Consider the following 23,398-nt stretch of genomic DNA (forward strand, 5'->3'; position numbering starts at 1 on the left):
TTAGGAAAATTGGAAAAGTTGTCAAAAAGTGTGGCTTTAGTAATGTGGGGGAAAGTGTGTGTGAGACTAAGAAAAATGAGGAAGCAAACCAAAGTGTAAGATGAATGGACTGGAGATGGTTTGAGACAGAGAGAGAGATGGATCATATTCTAATGCCTTTTACATATGTCTGTATTTGTATGCGTTGTGCGCATTTAACACGGCGTGCTAAGAAGCCTGAGATAATTAAATTTGAGGTTAGAAGTCGGCTGAGACAAAGAGAGAGAAAAGAAAAGAGAAAAAACGGGCTGTGTTTTTTGTCTTAGGAGAATCTAGTCTTGGCTACACATAAGAGGCTGTCTGAAGCATCTGGGAGTCAGATGTCTGCTTCTCTAGCCAGGATTCAGCTGTACCAGTCAGAGGCCACAATATCCCCTTTCCATGTACTACTTCAGGAGGAGCACATGCTCCACCTTCACCCAGAAAATCAAGGCGTGACTTGTACATTTAAATATGCCATTAGCCAGATGCCTTAACCATTTTCTTTGCTCATCTGTCACCTCTTGCCACAGTGAAACTATATTATATAGAAACCTCCCAGTGAAGCTGTTTCTGTGTAAAAGATGATTCCATTAAGCAATATTCTGGTTTCTGAGCTAAAGAGGAATGCATTAACATCCTACTTGATTATATGCCTCCATATTTAATTCTGTTTGGGACAAGAGTGTCCTTGTTTCCTCCTTCAGCTGAAGCCAAAGCCACAATGGCTGGGTCCTCAAAATCTAACAGCTCACTCTGCCCACATTTCCATTCCCTCTGCCTAGTTGGACTGTGGTTCTGTTGTGGTATTTAAGAAAGATTTCCATTTAGTTCCATTACATCAGTCATCAGATTGTGATATCCATGCACCCCAAACACTGGACGACAGTGAAGACCTCCTTCCTGCTTATACTGTCTTAAATGACTACCATATCAGAAGAATATGCAGCAAATAATCTGAATTGAATGCAGTCAGATCCCAGACAGACATAATGACACAAACCAACACATGTTGCTGTTTATTTTCCAAGCAAGAAACACTGAGGATGCCAGGAATACTGCCTGGAGTTAATGGACAGTTCCAGATGTTGGTTAATCCTAAATTCCTCCTTGTACCATGAGAGTGTAAATTCATAACATGTTTTTTTGTTTTTTTTTTTATAGAGAAAGCAGTCTGTGTGTTATCAGGTACAAATTATTTTGTTTTAGATGATTTTTTGGAGAAGTCTAAGACACAAAAAGCTGATTTTGGCAAGTAAAGCAGCTTCTGAGGATGATACAAAGTGAGTAAAGATTTTTGTATGAGCATTTATTACATTAAATAGAAGTTCAAAGAACACAATCATAACTTATACTGAGCTTTGTGTTAGCTGCTAGCTAACAACTTGCTAGTTACTGCTAGCAAATATAGCCTGGTATAGGTAAGTTTATAACTGTGGTTGTTGGTAAGTGCTAACATTTCTAATTAGGTCACTATATGAACAGCAACTATTAGTTACCCTCTAATACAACAGTACAAATTAAACAAACTCTCAAAGTTAAGTTGATATTGCCAACTTGCAATTGGAACTTTGTTTTTATTTTTATTCCGACACCACAAGAAGTCACGGCCTGGAACCAGGGCTTTCATAGCATTTTTACGTATTCGAAAGATGAATGACACATCAAAGGAAATGGAGATGCCAGTTTTGTCATTTGACTAATCAGTTGTCAGTGTCTGTTTGTGTGTTCGTATAGCTTCATTCAGTGTCTTGTGATTTTACCCGTAAAAGCAGAGGAGACTTATTTGTCTGTATTTTAAGACATGTTGATGTAATACACTGCCTTTAAATGTTCCTGAGCCACAGAGGACATCTACCCTTTAATTCAAACCATCTGTGTGGGATCCTTTTGCATCTGACAGCAGGGTTACTCTACGTGTAGGAAGACCATTCATCAAGCAAAGAGAAGCAGACATTACTCAACCTGCGGTCATGATCTGTGAAGTGTTGTACATAGTACCTGAATCACTTGAAGCCTCTAGCGATATGTGGAACAAGCCTTTTAATAGGCTTCCAGCCCTGAAGAACAAATTAGCTCCTGCTGTACAATAACTGCTATACTTGAGTGACAACAGGTGCTCCCGTGCTTGAGTTCACACCTGCCCGTCTGCTTCTCACTAACTAGCAAGCTCTCTGTGAACTGATACAGCATTAAGGGTGGGAATTGTGACTCTCTGTGATTTGGAGCACATTTATATTATCTTTTATTGTAACCATCTACAAGATGCAAGTGAAAGACCCACAGACTGGGTGCAAAGAGTTTAAAGTTTACAAAGTGCTTTCATGTGGACATGGCTATTTTTAGCCTCAAACAAAATGACTCACAGCCTCTAATGAGGCGAGAGTCCATACGTGTAAGTGATGCTTTTGTCATTTTTCACTGTGGTGGGTAATGATGTACCTCAGCAAAGCGAAGCTGTCAGCAGAACATTCCTTCTGCTGGGATGGTAGAGCACACAGAGTGAGCGTATTTTAAATGTTTTGACATGTTATGGCATATGTGATTGGCAGCTGCTTTGACTAAAGTTGTATAGGCACTGACCTTTGTATGAGAATTTGGCATAAAAGTTTGCCACCAGAACTCAACTTTCAAAGGCTAATATAGTTTGAGCAACACTATGAAACTGATATTTTTGCTTCTGGGTGCCCCCTACTGTGAACACCCACTGTATTGTGTTAACTGCTGTCAGCAGGAAGATTGACTCAGCTTGTGTCCTGCCATCTTTGGTTTGAAAAATCTTGCTCGTGCAAGATTTGCTCTTACCTGACTTCTTGCTTATTCACTTTTCTTTTGTCTTCTTAGCTTCCTCAGTCAACTTCCTGTTTGGTTTCCTTGCAAATGCCATGGTGTCAATAGAATGACAAGCTAGAAGAAGCTAGGTCTCTATTCATGACGATAAAGACCTAGCTTTTCCTATAATTAGCTCTGGCCTGTAATCAATAGTTAATGGTGTGTGACACTGCTGTAAAACAGTTTTTCTAGTTTAGGTCGATGTACAATGAAAATTGGCTATGAGGCTGCTAATATAGGTCAAATATTCATATAATTTTCAACTTGTTGAGAAGTATCCTTGATGTCTAGCAAGCAAGCCTGTAAACTAATATGCAGTTACTTTGTTTTATTTTTATAAAGTTATCGTGCAGATGATCAGAAAAAGATGGCAGCCTCTATCACTGGCATCGCGTTTGCATGGAGAGAAAAAAAAAAGTGCCTTTAAAATAAAAACATGCAAAAAACCTTCCTAAAAAACAGTACATACATAATGCATCTTCTTGCCTCAACACAACCCCACTTTTCAAAACCAACACTATGACATTCACACTCACTTTCATGTGAAGTGGATATGTGGGGTTTGATACTTTTTTTTGTCTCTAACTTTCTGTTTCTGTCGCTTTTTATTTCAACAACCGAGTACCACGGCGGCTGGCTTTTCATTCGCCTTTGAGCATGGCAGTTTGGAACATCCATGACGATTTCCCTGTGAGAAAACATCAAACAGACTGTTTGTGACTGAGCATAGCCCAACTCTTACCCTTATCTTAACCTAAAGCCAACATAACTCTTCAAATAAGAAAAGCACAAGAACACACACTCGCAAACTGACTCTGCGGTCACAAGCTTCTCTGTTTCATAAATCTGCAGTGGAGCTAAGGGATAGATCGTTTAGGGGCTCAACATACAGCAGCAGCCTGACAGTGACTCATGCAGCAGAACTCCATGTGCCTCAAGTACATAAAAAGTTTAAGAGGGAATAATCTAAAAGCTCCGGTTATAATTCTCACCTGATGTGTTACAGGAAGAGTGAGTTCACTGTGGCGCACCAGCTCAGCACACCAGCCCGAACTCCTTCACAAATCCATAGAGGATTTGCCCTTTTTTTGATGAAGCTCAGCTACTCATCTTAACATTCAGAGATTGTCCCACTCTTTTTTTTTTTTACCATCTACACTTTATATTTTTTAAAAACAGATTATGCATTCTCCAAGTTTACCATTTTTTACTACTGCGTGTTTTTCTATCCTTAAAGATGCATAGGTTGAAAAATGGAATTAGCACCATCGGACAGTAGCCCATCTCCCGCCTACCTCATCATCACGCAGAATGAACACTAAAATGAAAAACCGACAAGAGCAGAATCGTGCAACAAAAACGCAGCTATCTCCTTTTAACCAGCTCCTGTCTCTTTCGTTGCCACCATTGCTCAGTTTTCTGCCAGCCAGCTGCCAGCAGATGAGAAGTACTGATGCTTCATCACTGCAGAGACATCCTGTCTGGGATAATAGAGTTGCTGTCGCCTGACCCTCTTTTGGCCCCACATGTAAATATTTGTCATGCCCTGCAAGCTGAAGTGCACCGCTTCCCCTCCTTTGGAAAACAAACCTATTATTATCTGCTTTTTTTTTTTTAAACATATGATGACGGGAGTGTTTCGGGGCTTTATTGGTTGTGTAAATCCAGATGGGTTCATCCTGGTGTGATGCTATGATATAACCGAGCAAATGGTTTTAAAATGACATTTTTGGACTGATAGAAACCAGGAGATTCTGGAAACAGTTTCAAATGTTCACATTTTACCATTAGGCTTTTTTTTTATGTTTCTTTGTCATCCAATAAACCTCCCCCACCCCAAAAAAAGAATTAATAATTATCAAACCTTTAGCTTTGTGACTAATCTGCCACTTAGGTTGAATCACTGTGTTATTCACCGCTGCGTGACAAATCTCCAACAAAGGACCTTTCAAGAACTAGAGTGGTTTTTAAGAGGCTTTCAGATAAGCAGGAAAAAAACAGGAAACAGGATTCAGTAGTATTTTAAAGATATTAATATCTTTAATCGCCTAGGTAGAGTTAAACTAAAACTCATCTCATCTGATGATCACTCTGAAGCTTTTTACCCCACTTAGCAGAGTAAGCGGCATATTAATGCTTACTATTCTGTGCAGTTACTTATTCCAGTTTAAATTTATAGCTAATTACATCTCCATTCTCTTACAATGAATGAGATTTATCTCTGCTTCAGAGTTTCGAACCACTGAGCTGCCTCTCTCTACAGCCTGCACATTTTACATCTTTCGCCGCGATGCTCCCCATCCCCAGTTGGCAGATGACTCACTGAATGTATATTTATCAGAACATACATGCTTTGTCTTTCGTAGCCGACTCAAAATTTAAATGAATGTGATATAAATCTGCTGTTCCATTCCCTAGCACACATCTGCCCTCCAATCATGTTTAATATAAGATTAGCTATAATTAGATTTGTGGCTTGCTAAGGATTTATTCTTGTGTAACCCGCTATTGCTAAAATATAAAGGTCATTGCATAGCTCGAAGACATCACTTAATAATGATGGCTGCTGCTGTTCAATGACAAATCTTTGTTCTAAATGTAAACACAACAGTGCTTCATTCAGATGATGTCAGCCAATACTCAATACCAGTGCAATATCCCAACATGTGTCGCCAGTTGCCATTTCAAACTGCAGTCAAGTCAAGAGCCAAGAGGAAAATATTCATCTTCAGACCCTTTCCTCTGTGTTCCCTCAAAGCAAAGGTGGCTGTTGTAGCCATCGACCCATCCTCTTTCGGGGAGCTTTGCCTCGCGGGATGCTGGCCTCTGGATTGCCCCCTTAAGCCTCCCTTCATTAGGGTCATTGCTGGGAGAGATTGAAGTGGGGAGAGTGTTTGCTCAGTAAAGCTGCTTCTTAAAGCCATCACAATCCTGAGGGGAAACGAGGGATTAGACTAATGAGGACAGAAGATGGCTATCATCTGTGAATAACTGACCTTGACAACACATTATTGATTTGGGTATTTTAGAACTGAATACTGTAGTCTCCAGTGACTGATTATCATGATACTGGAGTTTACATGTATAACCTATATGGTATATGGATGGTTCCCAATCGCTGGTTCCTTAAGAAATTTTGTAATTTTGGGTTAGATTTTTCTTTTTAAACATACGTACGTACTTACATATGTAAGTTATTTGCTCTGTTGAAACCCATTTTATTATACTTGACATAATTTTGAGCATCATTATTTTTCATGTTTTTTTAAAATTTATTTCCAATTAATTCATTTCAATTCCGTTTTTTTGTTTTGTTTTGATATAGTGCCAAATCACAACAACAGTCGCCTAAAGGCGCTTTATATTGTAAGGTAGACCCTAATACATACAGAGAAAAACTCAACAATCACCCCCTATGAGCAAGGAATTCTTCAAAAGTTTTCAATCTGTCATGTTTCACAAAGAATGAAATACACACATGCAAGTACTACCAAAAACACAAAAGAAAAACTCTTTGCTGGAGGTCAGTTTTAGCTAACTAAAATTTAAGCTGTCACCTTATATCAGCTCACCTTATATTTATTGCAGCAAGATTTGCCAACAGGAGCAAGAACTCCAACCCATGTCCAGTGGTGGTGTACAGTTTGTGTTTGTTAGCTAGATCATTTTCTGACTCACAAGCCAGGTGCTCAATATTGAAGTGAGCAGGTTCCATCTTTGACTCAAACACTGTCCTCTCTTTTATCCAATAATGAGTAGCCTGCATCAGAGCAGATACACCGGCCATGATGGGATAAAGACAATTGATGTTTGTGTGAGGGATTAGCAGTGTTTGTTTTGGCATAAGAGATTAATGATATATCATGTACTTTTTCCAAAGAAAAAAGGAAAAAACAACAGGAAAATTATATAGAGATGACAAGGGTGGCACAGACAAGTAAGCTTCCTAACAACCAATTTGAATTTCCTTAATTTTCCACTGATTACCCATGTTATTTCTTGTGGAGGAGGCAAAGATGATCAGACTTTTTTCATGTAAATGTGCTTAAGCTACAGAATAGCAGGCAGGACAGTCAGCATTAATGATGTTCTCTCTAACATGACACTGCCCTCAGTACATAGTAACCAGTGCACATTCATTTCATGTATGTAGCAGTGTTTGTTTAGCAATATGTATTCGATATTCTAATTAATAATGAGAAACCAAAGAGCCAGTTGCTGTCGATTTAGTCTGAGCAAACAAGAAGGAGGGAAAGAAGTTTTCTTCGCATACCGCAATCAATAGATGGCAATAGAAAAATAGTCTGTGCCATCTTCCTTCATTTTGTTTGCAATGGACCAGATATACACAACAAGCTGAATAACGCTGTTGTATCACTAACAAAAATCAAAAAATTGGGACACCGTTGTCTTCAGGATTGCTGACTCACTTTTGGTCGAAGCTGGAGTTATAAATGAGAACATGCAGCATGTAAACATGGGGAAAACAGGGGATTCCTTGAAATTGTGTTAAATCTACATCCCTGCTCTTAGTTCTTTTGCCTCTGGTTTAAGAAAAAGTCCTGTTCACACTGAGACTTTTACATTAGATTACATTTTTTAATCTATTATTCTGTTTGTTTCACCCACAGTACCCGTGCGCAGTCTCTTCAGGTTGACTCGGTCCAGCGGTGGATGGAAGACCTCCGTCACATGACGGAAGTAGAGTGCATGTGTGTCCTCCAGGCCAAACCCATCGGGGTAGAGGAGGACTCTCAGCAGGGAGAGCTGATTGTGGGCTCTGGGGTTAGTGCAGGGGACCACGTGGCTAGAAACAACTTGCAGACGCTCCTTCGCCGAGCTTTGGTGGTCAGCACAGAGCTAGGAAAGATGTTTCAGCGGCTGGAGAAGGGACGCTGGCAGAGGGTCCACAGCACGGCTGTACGGGCAAACTGCCATGTTCGCTCACTGGTACATGAGTACAGTGCAGCTCGAAACACACCGCCGGAGATGCAGAAGGTGATGGTTGACTTTGAAAATTAGGTTTGCATACATAAAAATGTGCCCATTTTACAGTAATGAAAAAAACTGAACAATGTTTCTTTTTAACTGGAGCTGTTTGACATAAGCTGAGCTTACATTACTGAACATTATTTGCTCATCTGTTATCTACAAATACCTGCAGTTATACCCCACTGACAGGCCATTTGTGTTTAGAACTGTGGAGGTCTGACCACTTAAATGTGCATGTTTTGTTGTAGTATGAGAAGTCTTTGCTGGAAAAGTGTATGGAGCTGACTAATATTACAGAGAGGTAAAATCTACAACGTTAATATGCAGTAATTTAAAAAACTCCCAAACAAATACTTTGTTTTTCTAAATCAAACATTTGATTTGCACCCACAGGTGCCTTCACACTGACGATGAATTCTTCCTGAAATCCATGAGGGAGGCCATCCATGAGATCCTTACAGATGTCAGTGACTCGTTCAGCAACATGATTGACATGGCTTTAGCCAATGAGATCCGGGTATGTAGTTTCTGTATTTGCGCATATTCCGTTGTGTGCTCTGCAGTGTCATGTGTTTATAATTTTCCTTATAGGTTGAGGTGTTGCTTTGCCTAATTTATAATAGTGTTGTAATCAGTGGTGTAAATAATTCAACTCTGAAGTAAGAGCCAAACAATCTCAGGGTTGAATTTAGCAAAGTTTGTTGTTATGGAGTGATCAAAAGAAAGAAGAGAGTTTTGGCGATGGGGAAGACCAAGATTTCCATAAGGACCATACATAGTTTGTGACTTACAGTTAGCACGAGGAGCCTGATCACCACGGCTACTTTCAACAACAATCTGGAGAAGAATGTGAGCTTCAGCTGGTCCTTAAGTACTGGATGGAAATGAGTGAATCCTAAAAGGTGTGTTCGCTGAAGTGTGGAGTCCCACAGCAGAACCTGCCCATCTCCACCTAAGAGTAGGCTGAGAGGAAAAGAACCAAAGCAAAACAAAACCCTAAATAGCCTCCCGATTAATAGATCATCGTTACAGTGTCATGTAGATAAATAATTTTTGTATAACTAAAAGAATCAATGAGAACTAACAGGCTCATTTCAGACAATTTAAAATATAAATGGAAAGAAATTGTAATTAAAGTACCTACACATACCTACCTACTGGTAAAATGCTTCCACCTGGTGGTGAAGGCTATCATTTAAATTTTGTGGCGGGTAATTGCAACAAGTGCCTTTAATCATGGTGTACAGTCCTGCAGATACTGCTGGCTACTCTTAGTTCTTTTTTTTTTCTAGACAGAGAGTTAGGGGCAACACGAAAAGTTGCCAGTAATATTATGTCAATCAACCAATCAGTCAATCCTATAAATGCAGTCTATTGTTCTCTGTCCCACTTTAAGCAACACTGACTGTGATGCCGTTAAAACAGATACTGTGTATAGTAATATTTTGGATCCAAGCACACACACACACACATATATATGTATATATATAGTTACACTCCATGTTTGGGTCAGATAAGAAGGAGAGAAATTGTCCCTTGATTGTTGCACACTTATAGAAATAGACTTAGAAATGCCTGTCATGTTTGTGCTATCCAGTGGTTGTATCGAAATAAGATGACACAGCTGACACCATAACAGTATTAATGAGCCACTAGAAACAGATTTATGCATCATGTCGTTAAAAGTGATGATTTGAAATGTGTTGAGTTGTGAATAAAATGATAAAGATGTCAATTTCCTTGCAGGTTCTGATCAAGCAGATTGAATCATCGGACAGCCTTCATACCATTGGTAGTGCCATTAGCAACCTGCTGTCCCTAACCCAGGATGGACCTCAGCTCTGCAGCATCATTGCCAAGGTACTCGGGACATAAAAATAGACTCTATGCTATCCTTCTTACTACATTTAGAGAGCAACTGGGACCTTGCTTCATTTTATTCACTCCTGTGGAAAGTCCACCTATACCGATGTTTGTCATTCTAACCAGCAGACCTGGGATTGCCAGCTATCTTATTATACATGCCTCTATAAAGCTATTTCACTGTGAGATAAGAAACGACAGACTGGACAGCAAGTCTGTATTGGCCATTAGTTAGCTGACCGCTTTCAGGATGCTTTTGATAAGACACTTCCTGGCCCACTCATACACACACATACACGCTCTTTGCAGCCAAATTGTCAGATCAATACTGTCAGCTCTCATTAGTCGTAAGTATTGATTACACATTCAGGTTGCTCAGGTGTCTTTACCTTTTAATCCACTCTCGCTTTTTTAACCAAGCTCCAGGGCTAAGAAAGTAAAGCCATGTAAAAATGAGGCTGTTTCTGCAAAGCAAGTCAGTCCCCATGGATATCGTTGAGCTTTGCAGAAACAAATTAATGTTTACAGTGTGGTACTCTTAAAAGCTAACAAAGGCTTCATAGCAATCATACAAGGGTACATTTTCAACCATTTATATCTAGTTTAAAGATGAGGTCGCCTTAAGTGACAGGTTACAGGTCATCTTCACTTCACCTCCACATAAATTATCTGAATATGTGGCATACTGCTTAATTATACCAACAGCCTGTCAAGGAAGTCTTTGCTCCTGTTTCAGTGCTCCAGGACCCAGTATTATTTTTTCAGTATGTCATTTTTGCAGTATGGCACATATTTGATTGCATGTAGTCTATTTATGCAATTTGCTAATTAAGCTTTGTGATCATTAGATAATAACTTAGCACTCCACTCCCCTCCAAACACCAATCTCAAGGCTTCAAAACTGGGCTTTACAAACCAAAGGATAATGTCACAGTGCCTACATCCATCCTTAAAATACAGTCTATGTTCTTAACTTGGTGTGTAGCAGAGCTGGACGAACCATCTCAGAGGAATCCTGAAACCCACCATAGCAAATAATTTGCTTTCAGCTATATGTCTATTACACTTTCTCACACACCCCTTTGATGCATAACATCAGCTCATATTTGAACATTTTGCTCATTACAAATTTTCCACTGCTGCTGACTTCACTCGTGCACTGAAGAACAGCAATTAGCCATTTAAATGTCTGGGTGGGGACCTGACATTTCCACCCTCTCCATCTCTATGCCAGTGTCTTTGTTGATGGGCTGATTTTAGTGTTAGATAAAAAGATAAAAAGGTTAAAAAATCAGATGGGTGGACTCCCATGATGTTAAAAATCATTGTAGCTATCATACAGCTTGAGCCAGTGAGGTACCTTAAAAGAGGAAATAGTGTGATAATGATAACTTGTAATTTGCATGACAACAGGAGTAAAGATTTGCTGCTTTTGCTTAGTTATTGGTTGTTGATGGTTGTTGTTGTTATGTCAAGTGTCGTACTCTAAGATTTGTCGTGGAATCATCACATCACACATAATATAAAGTAAATAATCGGTTTGTAAAATCTGATGTAATCCATGTGGTGCAGGGGTGGAGTCTAGCCTTTAATGCAGGTCCTGTGACCCAACCCATGATTACACAAATGACTTGACTACACAGTGGGAGCAGTTGTGGCTCAGGACTTAGAGCAGGCCATCTAATAATCAGAAGGTTGGTGGATCCAGTCTGCATGTTGAAGTATCCTTGGGCAAGACAATGAACCCGAGTTGCCTCTGATGTGTCCATCGGAGCGTGAGTGTGTGTGCAAATATTAGACAAAGCACTTAGGTACAGAAAAAGCGCCTGCATGAACGTGTGACTGGGCGAATGTCATTTGTAGTCAAAAGTGCTTTGAGTGCAGTTACAGTAAAAAAAAAACCACTTTATAAGTACCAGTAGGTAAAGTGCTGAACCTACAGGGTCAGCACAGCCAACCAGTAAATCACTGTGGGTTTTTCACTATGAGTTACTCCTTTGACACACAGAAAGTCATTTGATCAATTGTAATATTTTAAGTTGATTATAGAAGCTGTAAATAAAATGTACAGTGTTCAGTACAGTAAGTAAATCACATGTATTAAAACTGTGCGTTTCCTCAACTTGCAGATATTTTATTGAACCTACACCTGAGGAGGATTTTTTAAAAAGCGCTGCACAAATGATTTAAATTGAAAATATTAAAAAATATGTGTCAACAAATTATTGTCAAGTCTATCAACTCTCATGCCCTGATTTTAATAAGCCATTATTTCAAAACATATTAAGTATTTTTTTTCTCTCTTGTGATTTCAAACCCTTGTAGGTGATGTTTTTCCAAAGCACTTCTCAGTAATTGACAGCTTATCAGACCCTGAGTATTCACGCCATCAAGGCTGATTTGGGACGGTTGACTGCACACATCTGTCATACCAAACAGATCAGAACAAATCATACAAATTATCGCTGAACACTATTCATGCCTGCCTTTAGCTCATGACCCACTCAAAATGACAAAACAAACAAAATAAATGCCCACCATATTCATCTAAAAGCATTATTTATTCTTTAATCCATCAAATTCAAACTATTTTATTTTCTTTGGTGTTTTAGAGATGAACCATAATTATACATACCTACCTTTTTATAGTCATTTACATTTTTTATATTTATATTTTCTGCATGTCTTAGGAATAAAACACATCAACCAATACAGTAGCAAAATTCAGCAGCCAGGCAGAAAGAGCAGTTGTCACGGATTTAGCAGTGTCTGCAAAGCTGGATTCAAGAAGTGTTTAAAGTTAACGTTTTTAGAGCATTTAAAGCACCATCTTGTGCAAGTATAGAACGTGACATCACTAGGTTGTTTGGTTGGTTTGCCACTGGTCTTTAAGTGATGACATATGAACCCTGCTTCCAGGTCCAAACTACTCTGCGTTTAATAAGGTTCTTGTGTTTTTAACACGTTTTAATGCTTTGTATCTTGTTCTATTTAATCTGAACAAGCCCCTAAAAAAGGCAGTGATAATTGTTGGCCTCGCTCGGTTTTTATTACCACTATTCATTTTAAAGCTCAGTTTTTAAAACCTTCTGATGTAACTACAGGGAGTGCAGAATTATTAGGCAAGTTGTATTTTTGAGGAATAATTTTATTATTGAACAACAACCATGTTCTCAATGAACCCAAAAAACTCATTAATATCAAAGCTGAATGTTTTTGGAAGTAGTTTTTAGTTTGTTTTTAGTTTTAGCTATTTTAGGGGGATATCTGTGTGTGCAGGTGACTATTACTGTGCATAATTATTAGGCAACTTAACAAAAAACAAATATATACCCATTTCAATTATTTATTTTTACCAGTGAAACCAATATAACATCTCCACATTCACAAATATACATTTCTGACATTCAAAAACAAAACAAAAACAAATCAGCGACCAATATAGCCACCTTTCTTTGCAAGGACACTCAAAAGCCTGCCATCCATGGATTCTGTCAGTGTTTTGATCTGTTCACCATCAACATTGCGTGCAGCAGCAACCACAGCCTCCCAGACACTGTTCAGAGAGGTGTACTGTTTTCTCTCCTTGTAAATCTCACATTTGATGATGGACCACAGGTTCTCAATGGGGTTCAGATCAGGTGAACGAGGTGGCCATGTCATTAGTTTTTCTTCTTTTATACCCTTTCTTGCCAGCCAGGCTGTGGAGTACTTGGACGCGTGTGATGGAGCATTGTCCTGCATGAAAATCATGTTTTTCTTGAAGGATGCAGACTTCTTCCTGTACCACTGCTTGAAGAAGGTGTCTTCCAGAAACTGGCAGTAGGACTGGGAGTTGAGCTTGACTCCATCCTCAACCCAAAAAGGCCCCACAAGCTCATCTTTGATGATACCAGCCCAAACCACTACTCCACCTCCACCTTGCTGGCGTCTGAGTCGGACTGGAGCTCTCTGCCCTTTACCAATCCAGCCACGGGCCCATCCATCTGGCCCATCAAGACTCACTCTCATTTCATCAGTCCATAAAACCTTAGAAAAACCAGTCTTGAGATATTTCTTGGCCCAGTCTTGACGTTTCAGCTTGTGTGTCTTGTTCAGTGGCGGTCGTCTTTCAGCCTTTCTTACCTTGGCCATGTCTCTGAGTATTGCACACCTTGTGCTTTTGGGCACTCCAGTGATGTTGCAGCTCTGAAATATGGCCAAACTGGTGGCAAGTGGCATCTTGGCAGCTGCACGCTTGACTTTTCTCAGTTCATGGGCAGTTATTTTGCGCCTTGGTTTTTCCACACGCTTCTTGCGACCCTGTTGACTATTTTGAATGAAACTCTTGATTGTTCAATGATCACGCTTCAGAAGCTTTGCAATTTTGAGACTGCTGCATCCCTCTGCAAGATATCTCACTATTTTTGACTTTTCTGAGCCTGTCAAGTCCTTCTTTTGACCCATTTTGCCAAAGGAAAGGAAGTTGCCTAATAATTATGCACACCTGATATAGGGTGTTGATGTCATTAGACCACACCCCTTCTCATTACAGAGATGCACATCACCTAATATGCTTAATTGGTAGTAGGCTTTCGATACAGCTTGGAGTAAGACAACATGCATGAAGAGGATGATGTGGACAAAATACTCATTTGCCTAATAATTCTGCACTCCCTGTACAGCCCAGCCCATGCAGCAGTATATTAATGACTAACCTTATATTGTGGATAGATTATCTCAGTTGTTCTCCTAACTTGGTCCGTTTACACCATCCTGCCATGCAATGATATTAACTTTTATTGAGTGGAAAAAGTTAGCATTCATCCTCCAGCTTCAATGTGTTTACGTTATGCTAACATAGCTGTCTTGCTAGCCATCACATAGCACATCATTATATACCAGCTAGTCCAACTTCAGTAACCCTACAAACGTCACTGCTGTTTAGTTTTCTGTCTTCATTTATGTTGGAAGTGATAGCAGAGCTGTACGTTTTAATTTTTTCAGAAATCTCTCAGTCAGAACATGGTATATCATGCTTAGGTGGAAACTAGTGAGCTAACTTCCTGCTAACTTCTAACTCTGTTAAATTTAATAAATTCTGTTTTCATGGATCACAATTGTCAATTGTCATTTTATTAAAGATGAAAAAATTGAATCAGTTTGTAACTCTCAGTGATGCCGCAGTATTTGTTTGACTTTGGGACCCGAAGCAGAGTTGGACCCTGAAACGGCTAATGACGTCAGACTTAAAGACCGGATGGACTCACATTAGTTTATGTTAGCTAACTGATAGGACCGATAACTCAGTGGAAAACAAGGCAATTAAAACTGAAAAGAAGCCTAAAGAGGTCAGTTTTGTACTGCTTGTGGCTACAACAATGGCTTTTATGTTAAAAAAAAAAGAAGAGGATATACCGTCCACTTTTACTTTCTGTCTTTAAAGCAACACGTTTTTCATTCTTTACTAGCTGCACTCAAACTGGAAAATCCACCTGTTTGCTGTAATGTTTGGGTTTCTAGAGCACTTTACAAATGAGGACTGTATGGAGGAGAACCTGTTTGAGTCAGGTGCGCTGTATTAGACTCCATGGTGTAAGGCAAGGCAAGGCAAGTTTATTTGTATAGCACAATTCAACAACAAGGTGATTCAAAGTGCTTTACAGAGACATTAGAAACAAGAACAAATAAAAAGCATGATTTAAAATTGAATAAAACAAGCAAATAAACTAACTAACTAATTAACAAACAAACAAACAAACAAACAACAGTATATAAAATCAAAACAGATAAAATCAGAACAGTAGATAAAATCAGTAGTTAAATGTAAGTTTTGAAATTTAAGCTTAAAGTGTGGATTTGGTGCTTTATTCAAATGCAGCTGAGAACAGGTGAGTCTTCAACCTGGATTTAAATAAACTGAGTGTTTCAGCTGATCTGAGGCTTTCTGGGAGTTTGTTCCAGATATAAGGAGCATAAAAGCTGAATGCAGCTTCTCCGTGTCTGGTTCTGACTCTGGGAACTGATAAAAGACCGGATCCAGATGACCTGAGGGATCTGGATGGTTCATACTGGGTCAGGAGGTCATTGATGTATTTTGGTCCTAAACCATTCAGAGCTTTATAGGCCAGCATCAGAACTTTAAAGTCTATCCTCTGACGGACAGGCAGCCAGTGTAAGGACCTCAGAGCTGGACTGATGTGGTCCACTTTTTTGGTCTTAGTGAGGACTCGAGCAGCAGAGTTCTGAATGAGCTGTAGTTGTCTGACTGATTTTTTAGGTAGACCTGTAAAGATGCTGTTACAGTAATCAAGCCTACTAAAGATGAATGCATGGACTAGTTTTTCCAGGTCCTGTTGAGACATCAGATCTTTTATCCTTGATATATTCTTGAGGTGATAGTAAGCTGACTTTGTTATTGTCTTAATGTGTTTTTCTAAGTTTAGGTCTGCATCCATCACTACACCCAAATTTCTCGCCTGGTTTGTGGTTTTTAGATGTATAGATTGAAGTTCTCTGGTGACCTGTAATCGTTTTTCTTTGGCGCCAAAGACTATTACCTCAGTTTTGTTTTTGTTTAGCTGGAGAAAATTGTGGCACAACCAGTCATTGATTTCCTCAATGCATTTACCAAGAGCCTGTACAGGGCCTCGGTCTCCTGGTGACATTGTGATATATATTTGTGTGTCATCTGCATAGCTGTGATAGTTTATTTTGTTGTTGTTTATAATCTGTGCCAGTGGGAGCATGTAGATGTTAAACAGAAGGGGTCCCAAGATGGAACCTTGGGGAACTCCACATGTGATACTTGTCTGCTCAGATGTGAAGTTACCTATTGATACAAAGTATTTCCTGTTTTCTACGTATGTTTTGAACCAGTTTAGTACAGTTCCTGAAAGACCTGTCCAGTTCTCCAGTCGTTTGAGTAATATGTTGTGGTCAACTGTATCAAATGCTGCACTGAGATCCAGTAAAACTAGGACTGACATTTTTCCACTGTCTGTATTCAGACATATGTCATTAAACACTTTGGTCAGAGCGGTTTCAGTGCTGTGGTTCTGTCTAAAACCTGACTGGAAGGCATCGTAGCAATTATTCTGTTTTAAGAAGTAACTGAGCTGTTGAGAAACTGCTTTTTCAATGATCTTACTTAAAAACGGGAGATTTGAGATCGGCCTGTAGTTGTTCATTTGTGTCTTGTCAAGATTGTCCTTTTTCAGTATAGGTTTGATTACAGCAGTTTTTAGTGATTCTGGAAACACACCTGATAATAAAGAAAAGCTGACGATCTGTAACAGGTCTGACTCTAAAGTCTTTGAGACCTTTTTGAAAAAACTTGTTGGCAGGACATCTAAACAGCAGAAGGAGGAGTTCAGTTGACCTAAGATGTCCTCCAGGTCTTTGCTGTTAATAGGTTGAAACTGTTTCATGGTGTTTAAACAGTTTTTTGGTGGACACAGTACATATCCTGGATCTGCTGTTGATGTACCAATTGCTTGTCTAATTTTTTGGATTTTTTCAGTGAAGAATTTGGCAAAGTCATTGCAGGCCATGGTCGAATGAAGTTCAGCTGCCACTGACACAGGAGGGTTTGTTAGCCTGTCAACTGTAGAAAATAAGACCCGAGCATTATGGCTGTTTTTAGTGATGATGTCAGAGAAGTAGGACCTCCTTGCATTCCTCAGTTGTAAATTATAATTGTGAAGTTTCTCTTTATAAATGTCATAATGAACCTGGAGGTTTGTAAGTTAGCCATTATAAATGTGGTGTTTCATGTCAGCTTTAATACTGAGCCATGTGCCACACCATAAATCAAATAGCAGCTGGAACGCTGGAGAGTGACTGTGTCATGATGTGCACGCGAATTTGCATCCTCAGTGTTTGCCTACTGTCATGATAGATCTCAATCTAAATTTGTCCATGTTGGCAGACTTGTCATATGTGTGTCCTTGCTCTGATAGCTGTAAACTGCAAGGCGTGTAGAGCATGAAATGGCAATAACTCAGGCCTGGTGAGAGCCAGTGTGTCATCAAAGCTCTGTGGGTAGAAAGGGGGCTTAGAAATACTGTAAATCCCATGAAGCTCTCTAATTTGACGTCCCTTTTAGGATCAGATGAAAGATACCTGCCAGTCTCCCTTCATTTTCATCTTTCTCATCCCTTAAAGCACAAAGTCTTTCTTTCTTTCTTTCTTTCTTTCTTTCTTTCTTTCTTTTTTTACAAACCCTGCTGAAAACTGCCTGTAGTTGCATGTTTGGTGTTTACAAGCGAAACAAGCCCAGAGAGCACGACTCAGGAAGTTATAAGATGGAAACAGATTATACACCGTGTAGGGTTATACATGCAAACACGCAGATAAAGAAGCATTTTCCAGTGAGTAGTCAAGTTTCACTTGATGTTATTGCAACAAGAACCAAAATGCGTGAGTGTGAGAACAAATGTGTTCTGTGGGCTTAATTTAAGAGATGGGGATGAAGTCAGTGGAAGCAACAAGTGCAAGTTGTTTGTCAGAGAAAAGAAACAAGCCAACAAGTCTAATAATCTGTAAAAGAAAAGTCTGTGGGGATGAAATAATAGAAAGGTGCTTCCACCAGAGAGTGACGATTGTCTGAACAAATCTCTGTAGTCTGTTCCTCTGAGCCATTTCTATTTATTTACTTTTTTTTTTTTTTTTTTACAGTATATTAAGAAAGATCACAGAAGATCTATGAATCTTCATCCAGTTATGGTACTTTGCTTGAAACAAGACTAAGGCCTACAGTTTTGTGTCTTTTTGTTAGTAGGTGCTAGTATTAAAAAACTGAAGCAATATAGTTTTCAGTTTTATTAAACCTGCTGCCAACAATACACATATTACATTCAGTTAATTTAAGGTAGATTATATTTTGGGAAGATTATGCAGGATGGTGGCAGCACGGTGGCAAGGTGGTTAGCACTGTTGCCGCACAGCAAGAAGGTCCTGAGTTCAATTCCACCATCCTTTCTGTGTGGAGTTTGCATCTTCTCCCCGTGTTTGCGTGGGTTCTCTCCGGGTACTCCGGCTTCCTCCCACCGTCCAAAGACATGCAGCTTGTGGGGATAGGTTAATTGGATAATCCAAATTGCCACTAGGGCTACGTTCACACTGCAGGCGAAAGCGCATCAAATCCGATTTTTTTGACCCTATGCGACCCATATCCGATCATGCTATGACAGTGTGAACGGCGCAAATCCGATATTTTCAAATCCGATCTGGGTCACTTTCGTATGTGGTACTGAATCCGATACATATCCGATGTTTTAGAAAGCGACTGCTGTTTGAACGGTCAAGTCGCATTAAATCCGCCTTTTACGTCACCGACACAAGACTGAAGCCAATTATCAGCGCCCGAGAAGACATCGCGAACGCTTCCTAGCCATCCAGTGTAGATGTCAGTGAAACTGTTGGGAAGACAACGTAAACATTTTATTTGTACTGTATAATCTGCAGATTCTGACAGAAATCTGCAGCTATCCTTTGAAGCACCGCTCCTCTCTTAAACAGCAATAAGGATCATTATTAGGTCATCTACATTATTATGTAAATAACAAAATAACTTAAAGCAAAAATTGGGAAACGTAAAGTCCGAAGTCTTTATATTAACGGCCATCAGTCAAACAATACTGTTTGTTCTTGGTCTAAACAGAGCGCGTTGTGTGTGACATCTTCTTTTGCGCATGCGGGCCGCTTTGAGCGTTCACACTAGAGCGTGTTTGCTGTCGCATTTTATTTGTAGTGTGAACGAGGAGACAAAAAAATCGGATTTGATCAAAAAATCGGAATTGAGCATTAAGACCTGCAGTGTGAACGTAGCCTAGGTGTGAATGTGCAAGTGAATGTGAGTGCGAATGGTTGTCTGTCCCTGTGTGTTAGCCCTGCGACAGACTGGCGACCTGTCCAGGGTGTACCCCGCCTCTCGCCCCATGAGAGCTGGGATAGGCTCCGGTGCCCCCCGCAACCCTGAAAAGGATAAGCGGAAGCGAATGGATGGATGCAGGAGATACAGTTTAAATGTATCTGAAGCTTAAACAAACGGTGCATTTATAACAGCTGATCTTGGTGTCAGCCAATGGCACACATCCTATGGGAAAATGTCATAAAGGGCACGATATCGATTTAGTTTAACTACAGTTGCTACTGTCTCTGTAAGTCGTTTTGCAACCCACCTGCACCCCAGCTCCTCCTTTCCAAGCTGCATCTGACTTCAACTGAGTTCAGTTTTATTAATATAGCAGCAAATCCAACACACAACAGTCACCTCAAGGTGCTTTATATTGTACATGATAATGTGTAAAAAACCCTTAATACTTAATAAAATGTATTTCTGATGCTGGCTGTGGCACTGCGAGTCTTGATATTGCTCTTCCATCCTAAGGCTTTGTGTGCAAATAGAAATGCAGGAAGTTCCTGGACCATACTGCCAAATATAAATGACTGCAGATTAAATCATATTTTTTGACTGCAATGGCCTTGAGTGAAATATGTGTATAAATACAAAATGTCACTGAAGACATAATTCGGTTGGTTAAATACTTCTGGACACTAAATATTTTAAAAAATAATAATAAAGCTAGCTTTAAATAATTTAAACCAAAGAACTAATGCTCGGTGCCACAGACTCGTTTTGAACATCAACTTTAAGTGAGATTTGCATCAGAGTGAAGTAACAGGATCAACAGGCTCTCCAGCGCCACCCAGGCATTTGGAATCAGCATGTAAGCCTCTCAGTGTTTTAGAGGGTTTACTGAAAACTGTCCATCAGTGTTGGTAGTTCTTCCAGGTATGGTGGTCCGATACAGCGTAGGCAGCAAGCGGGGAAGTAGCGGTCAGGCTGGAGGGCAGGATGATTAACCACTCCAAGCCCTGGCAGCATGGCCTTAGCAGCATATGAGACATGCCAGCCCAGTATAATTGCCTTATTAGGATAATGGTGGTAGTTACAGGCTTCATCTTCCTCCAGGTAATTCTAGCTATCTGCACAGTGAATAGAATTCAATACCTGCAAGTGTTTTTTGTCAAAGGGGTGCTTTAAAGTGGACATGCAGCCAATACAGGAGGATCTGTTTTTGTTTGTTTACACCAAGCATACGCAACAGAAAATGCACAGTTATTATGGCTAGCAAATCATCTTTTTTCCCCCTTCTCAGTGTTTTCTATTCATGAAATATATATATTTTGGCTGTTTTAACCTGACATGATAGATTGTGTGAGCTATTTGATAGGTTCTGTGGTTGGCAGGCTCACTGAATGAAGCTGGCCAAGTCTATCGGTCATTCCGGGTCTCTTGGACTCTTTAAAACCAGTATGCTGCTATTGGCTTAAATGTGTAGGGATAGTTGGCTCTCATAACACAGTCTAGCAAGAAGTAATTGGATCCATTGTTTTGCACAGTAATGTGCGCTTCAAGGCAAGAGCTGACAATGATGCATCCTGAATAATTTGGCGTTGAGCAATCTAATGTCAGGCCTGTGAAAGTTGCAAGTTGGACTCTGAATGTTTTACCAATTTTTGTCCCACATTCACTAATGCTTTGAAAAATAGTAAAGTGTCCCACTGACAAATTTAGAAACTCAGGATAGACTTTAAGCAAAAAAAGGACTGTTGCCTCACGGCAAGAAGGTCCTTGTTTTGAATCAACTGAATTAGGATTGTCTTGTTGAAATATAAAGTTTATACCAGCCGTCATGTGAACAGCTTCTGCATTTACACTTAGCAGAAATAAACCAAGTGATAATGATTAAGCCCTGTGTCAGACTGCCAACCTGTCCATGGTCTACCCTGCCTTTCGCCCTGAGACAGCTGGGATAGGCTTCAGCCCCCCCAAGCGGAAGAGAATGGATGGATGGATGATAATGATTAATAATCATAATGATCATCCAGTCTCACATGAGTCTAGATAAACAGTTTTTATTGTTTATATATTCTTGTTTTGCAACTTTCACAAAGCATTTGTGAAACATTGGTTTCGTAAATGTATTACATTTTTAAAGTTCTTTTTTACAGTGACTTAGTAGCTTTAGCTTGTTCCCCTGATCAAGACTCACCGAACAGATGATGCTATTGTGGGACCTGAATGTGGCACTGAATAACATGAGTGCACATACAAGCGTGCACTTTTCTCCTTAGACTTAAATATTAAAATAACACGTTTTCTTTTCCTACAGGAAGGAGCTGTGGTAGCCCTGTTTAAGATCTGCAGACAGGACCGCTTCAGAGATCTCTACGCACACGCTTTAAGAACAGTGGCCTCCATCTGCTGTGTGGAGGAAGGCATTAACCAACTGGAAAAGGTAAAATTCTCCGCCTTACACACTCAGGTACACATGTATGTGTATAAGGGTGTGCAGCGATTTACAGATAAACTGTGAATAAGTAAAGGTGGCCCCAAAGGAAATTTGTCATTAGTTTGTGGTTAGAATGAACAAATCAAATAAAGTGGGGAAGAATAGCACATGTACCTCACATGCATGAGGCACTATTTCCAGACTTTCAAGTAATAAACAAAAATGGGTACACGCACGTATTTAAGATATAAGGGGAGTGAGAGATTACATCAGTCTGGAGTAAAAGTAAGTCAATAAAATAAATCCAGTAAAAACCGTGAGTAGCTCCAGTCCAGCCAGATGATGTTTGGCTGAAGTTGTAAGTCAGCAGTAAGATATGACTGCAAGGTTATATGTGTATGTATATATATATATATATATATTAGGGGTGCAACGATATTCGTATCGATATTGAACCGTTCGATACAGTGCTTTCGGTTCGGTACGCATATGTATCGAACAATACAAAATTTTTAATTTATTTTATCAACTTTCCTTCTGACGATGCTGTCTGTGTTGAGCGCTCAGTGAATCTGCGTTCGACTACTCCGCCTAGGCTCGACAGTGCAGCCTAGGCGGAGTAGTTGAACGCAGAGAGCGCCGGGCAAGCTAGCGAGACAGAAGTTAAGCTCTCCTTACAACATGGACCTCCCGCACCCTCATTCAGGTCTGGCGTTTGGAATTATTTTGGTTTTCATGTGACGTATGACCCTGAAGGTAAGCGAGTCATGCACTAAAGTAAAACAGTATGTTGGATGTGCCATGCAATGCTCAATTACATGGGTGGGAGCTAGTGTGTTAGCGCAGTTAGCTCGTTAACGTGTTGGCCGTCTAGCCCCATGCACGGAGCGATCGGCGGTAGCTCGTTAACGGAGATTTGCCGTGTTGTGGCGTTAAGGTCATTTCAACGAGATTAACCTGAAAGCACTAGTGGGAACACAACGAATATGACTGCACATTTACGCCGACATCATCCTAGTGCAAAGACAAGTGGAAGCAGAAAAAAAACAAGCAAGCATGCTACTAACTTTAGCCGAGTCATTTAGACAGCTGTTAGCACATGATTCTCCTTATATGTTTAATATGCTGCTGAGAATATAGCCCAGAAGAAGCGGATAGTATAGCTTTTATTTTGGAAAGAGACATTTCTCTGTAATAAACTCTCTTTTTCCAAAGATGAGTGATTCCTCAATCAGATACAGGGCTTGCAATATCGCTAGCCCGACGTCCCGGGGCTAGCGATTTTTCCAGTCGGGCTACCAAAATCTATCTCTTCCCTTGAATTTGCGCTATTGTAGAAAGGAAAAATATATGTCAATGCTTTTGCATTCTTTCAGAAATGTAGCTGGGTAATTATGTCATTGGCATCGGTG

At 39.9% G+C, this 23,398-nt stretch overlaps 1 protein-coding gene across 4 annotated transcripts in view; it reads left to right on the forward strand.

The window, feature by feature from the left end:
* Positions 1-23,398, forward strand: part of insc (INSC spindle orientation adaptor protein) — a 62,034-nt gene that overhangs the window by 25,237 nt on the left and 13,399 nt on the right. For all 4 annotated transcript variants that reach the window (XM_026175086.1, XM_026175087.1, XM_026175090.1 and 1 more), the window contains 5 exons: positions 7,482-7,848; positions 8,091-8,143; positions 8,236-8,359; positions 9,589-9,702; positions 21,867-21,992. In XM_026175086.1, coding sequence (XP_026030871.1) covers positions 7,482-7,848; positions 8,091-8,143; positions 8,236-8,359; positions 9,589-9,702; positions 21,867-21,992 — 784 coding nt within the window. The remainder of the gene's footprint in view (positions 1-7,481; positions 7,849-8,090; positions 8,144-8,235; positions 8,360-9,588; positions 9,703-21,866; positions 21,993-23,398) is intronic.

Source organism: Astatotilapia calliptera, chromosome 7 (genome assembly GCF_900246225.1).
Source record: "Astatotilapia calliptera chromosome 7, fAstCal1.2, whole genome shotgun sequence".
NCBI classification, from domain to species: Eukaryota; Metazoa; Chordata; class Actinopteri; order Cichliformes; family Cichlidae; genus Astatotilapia; species Astatotilapia calliptera.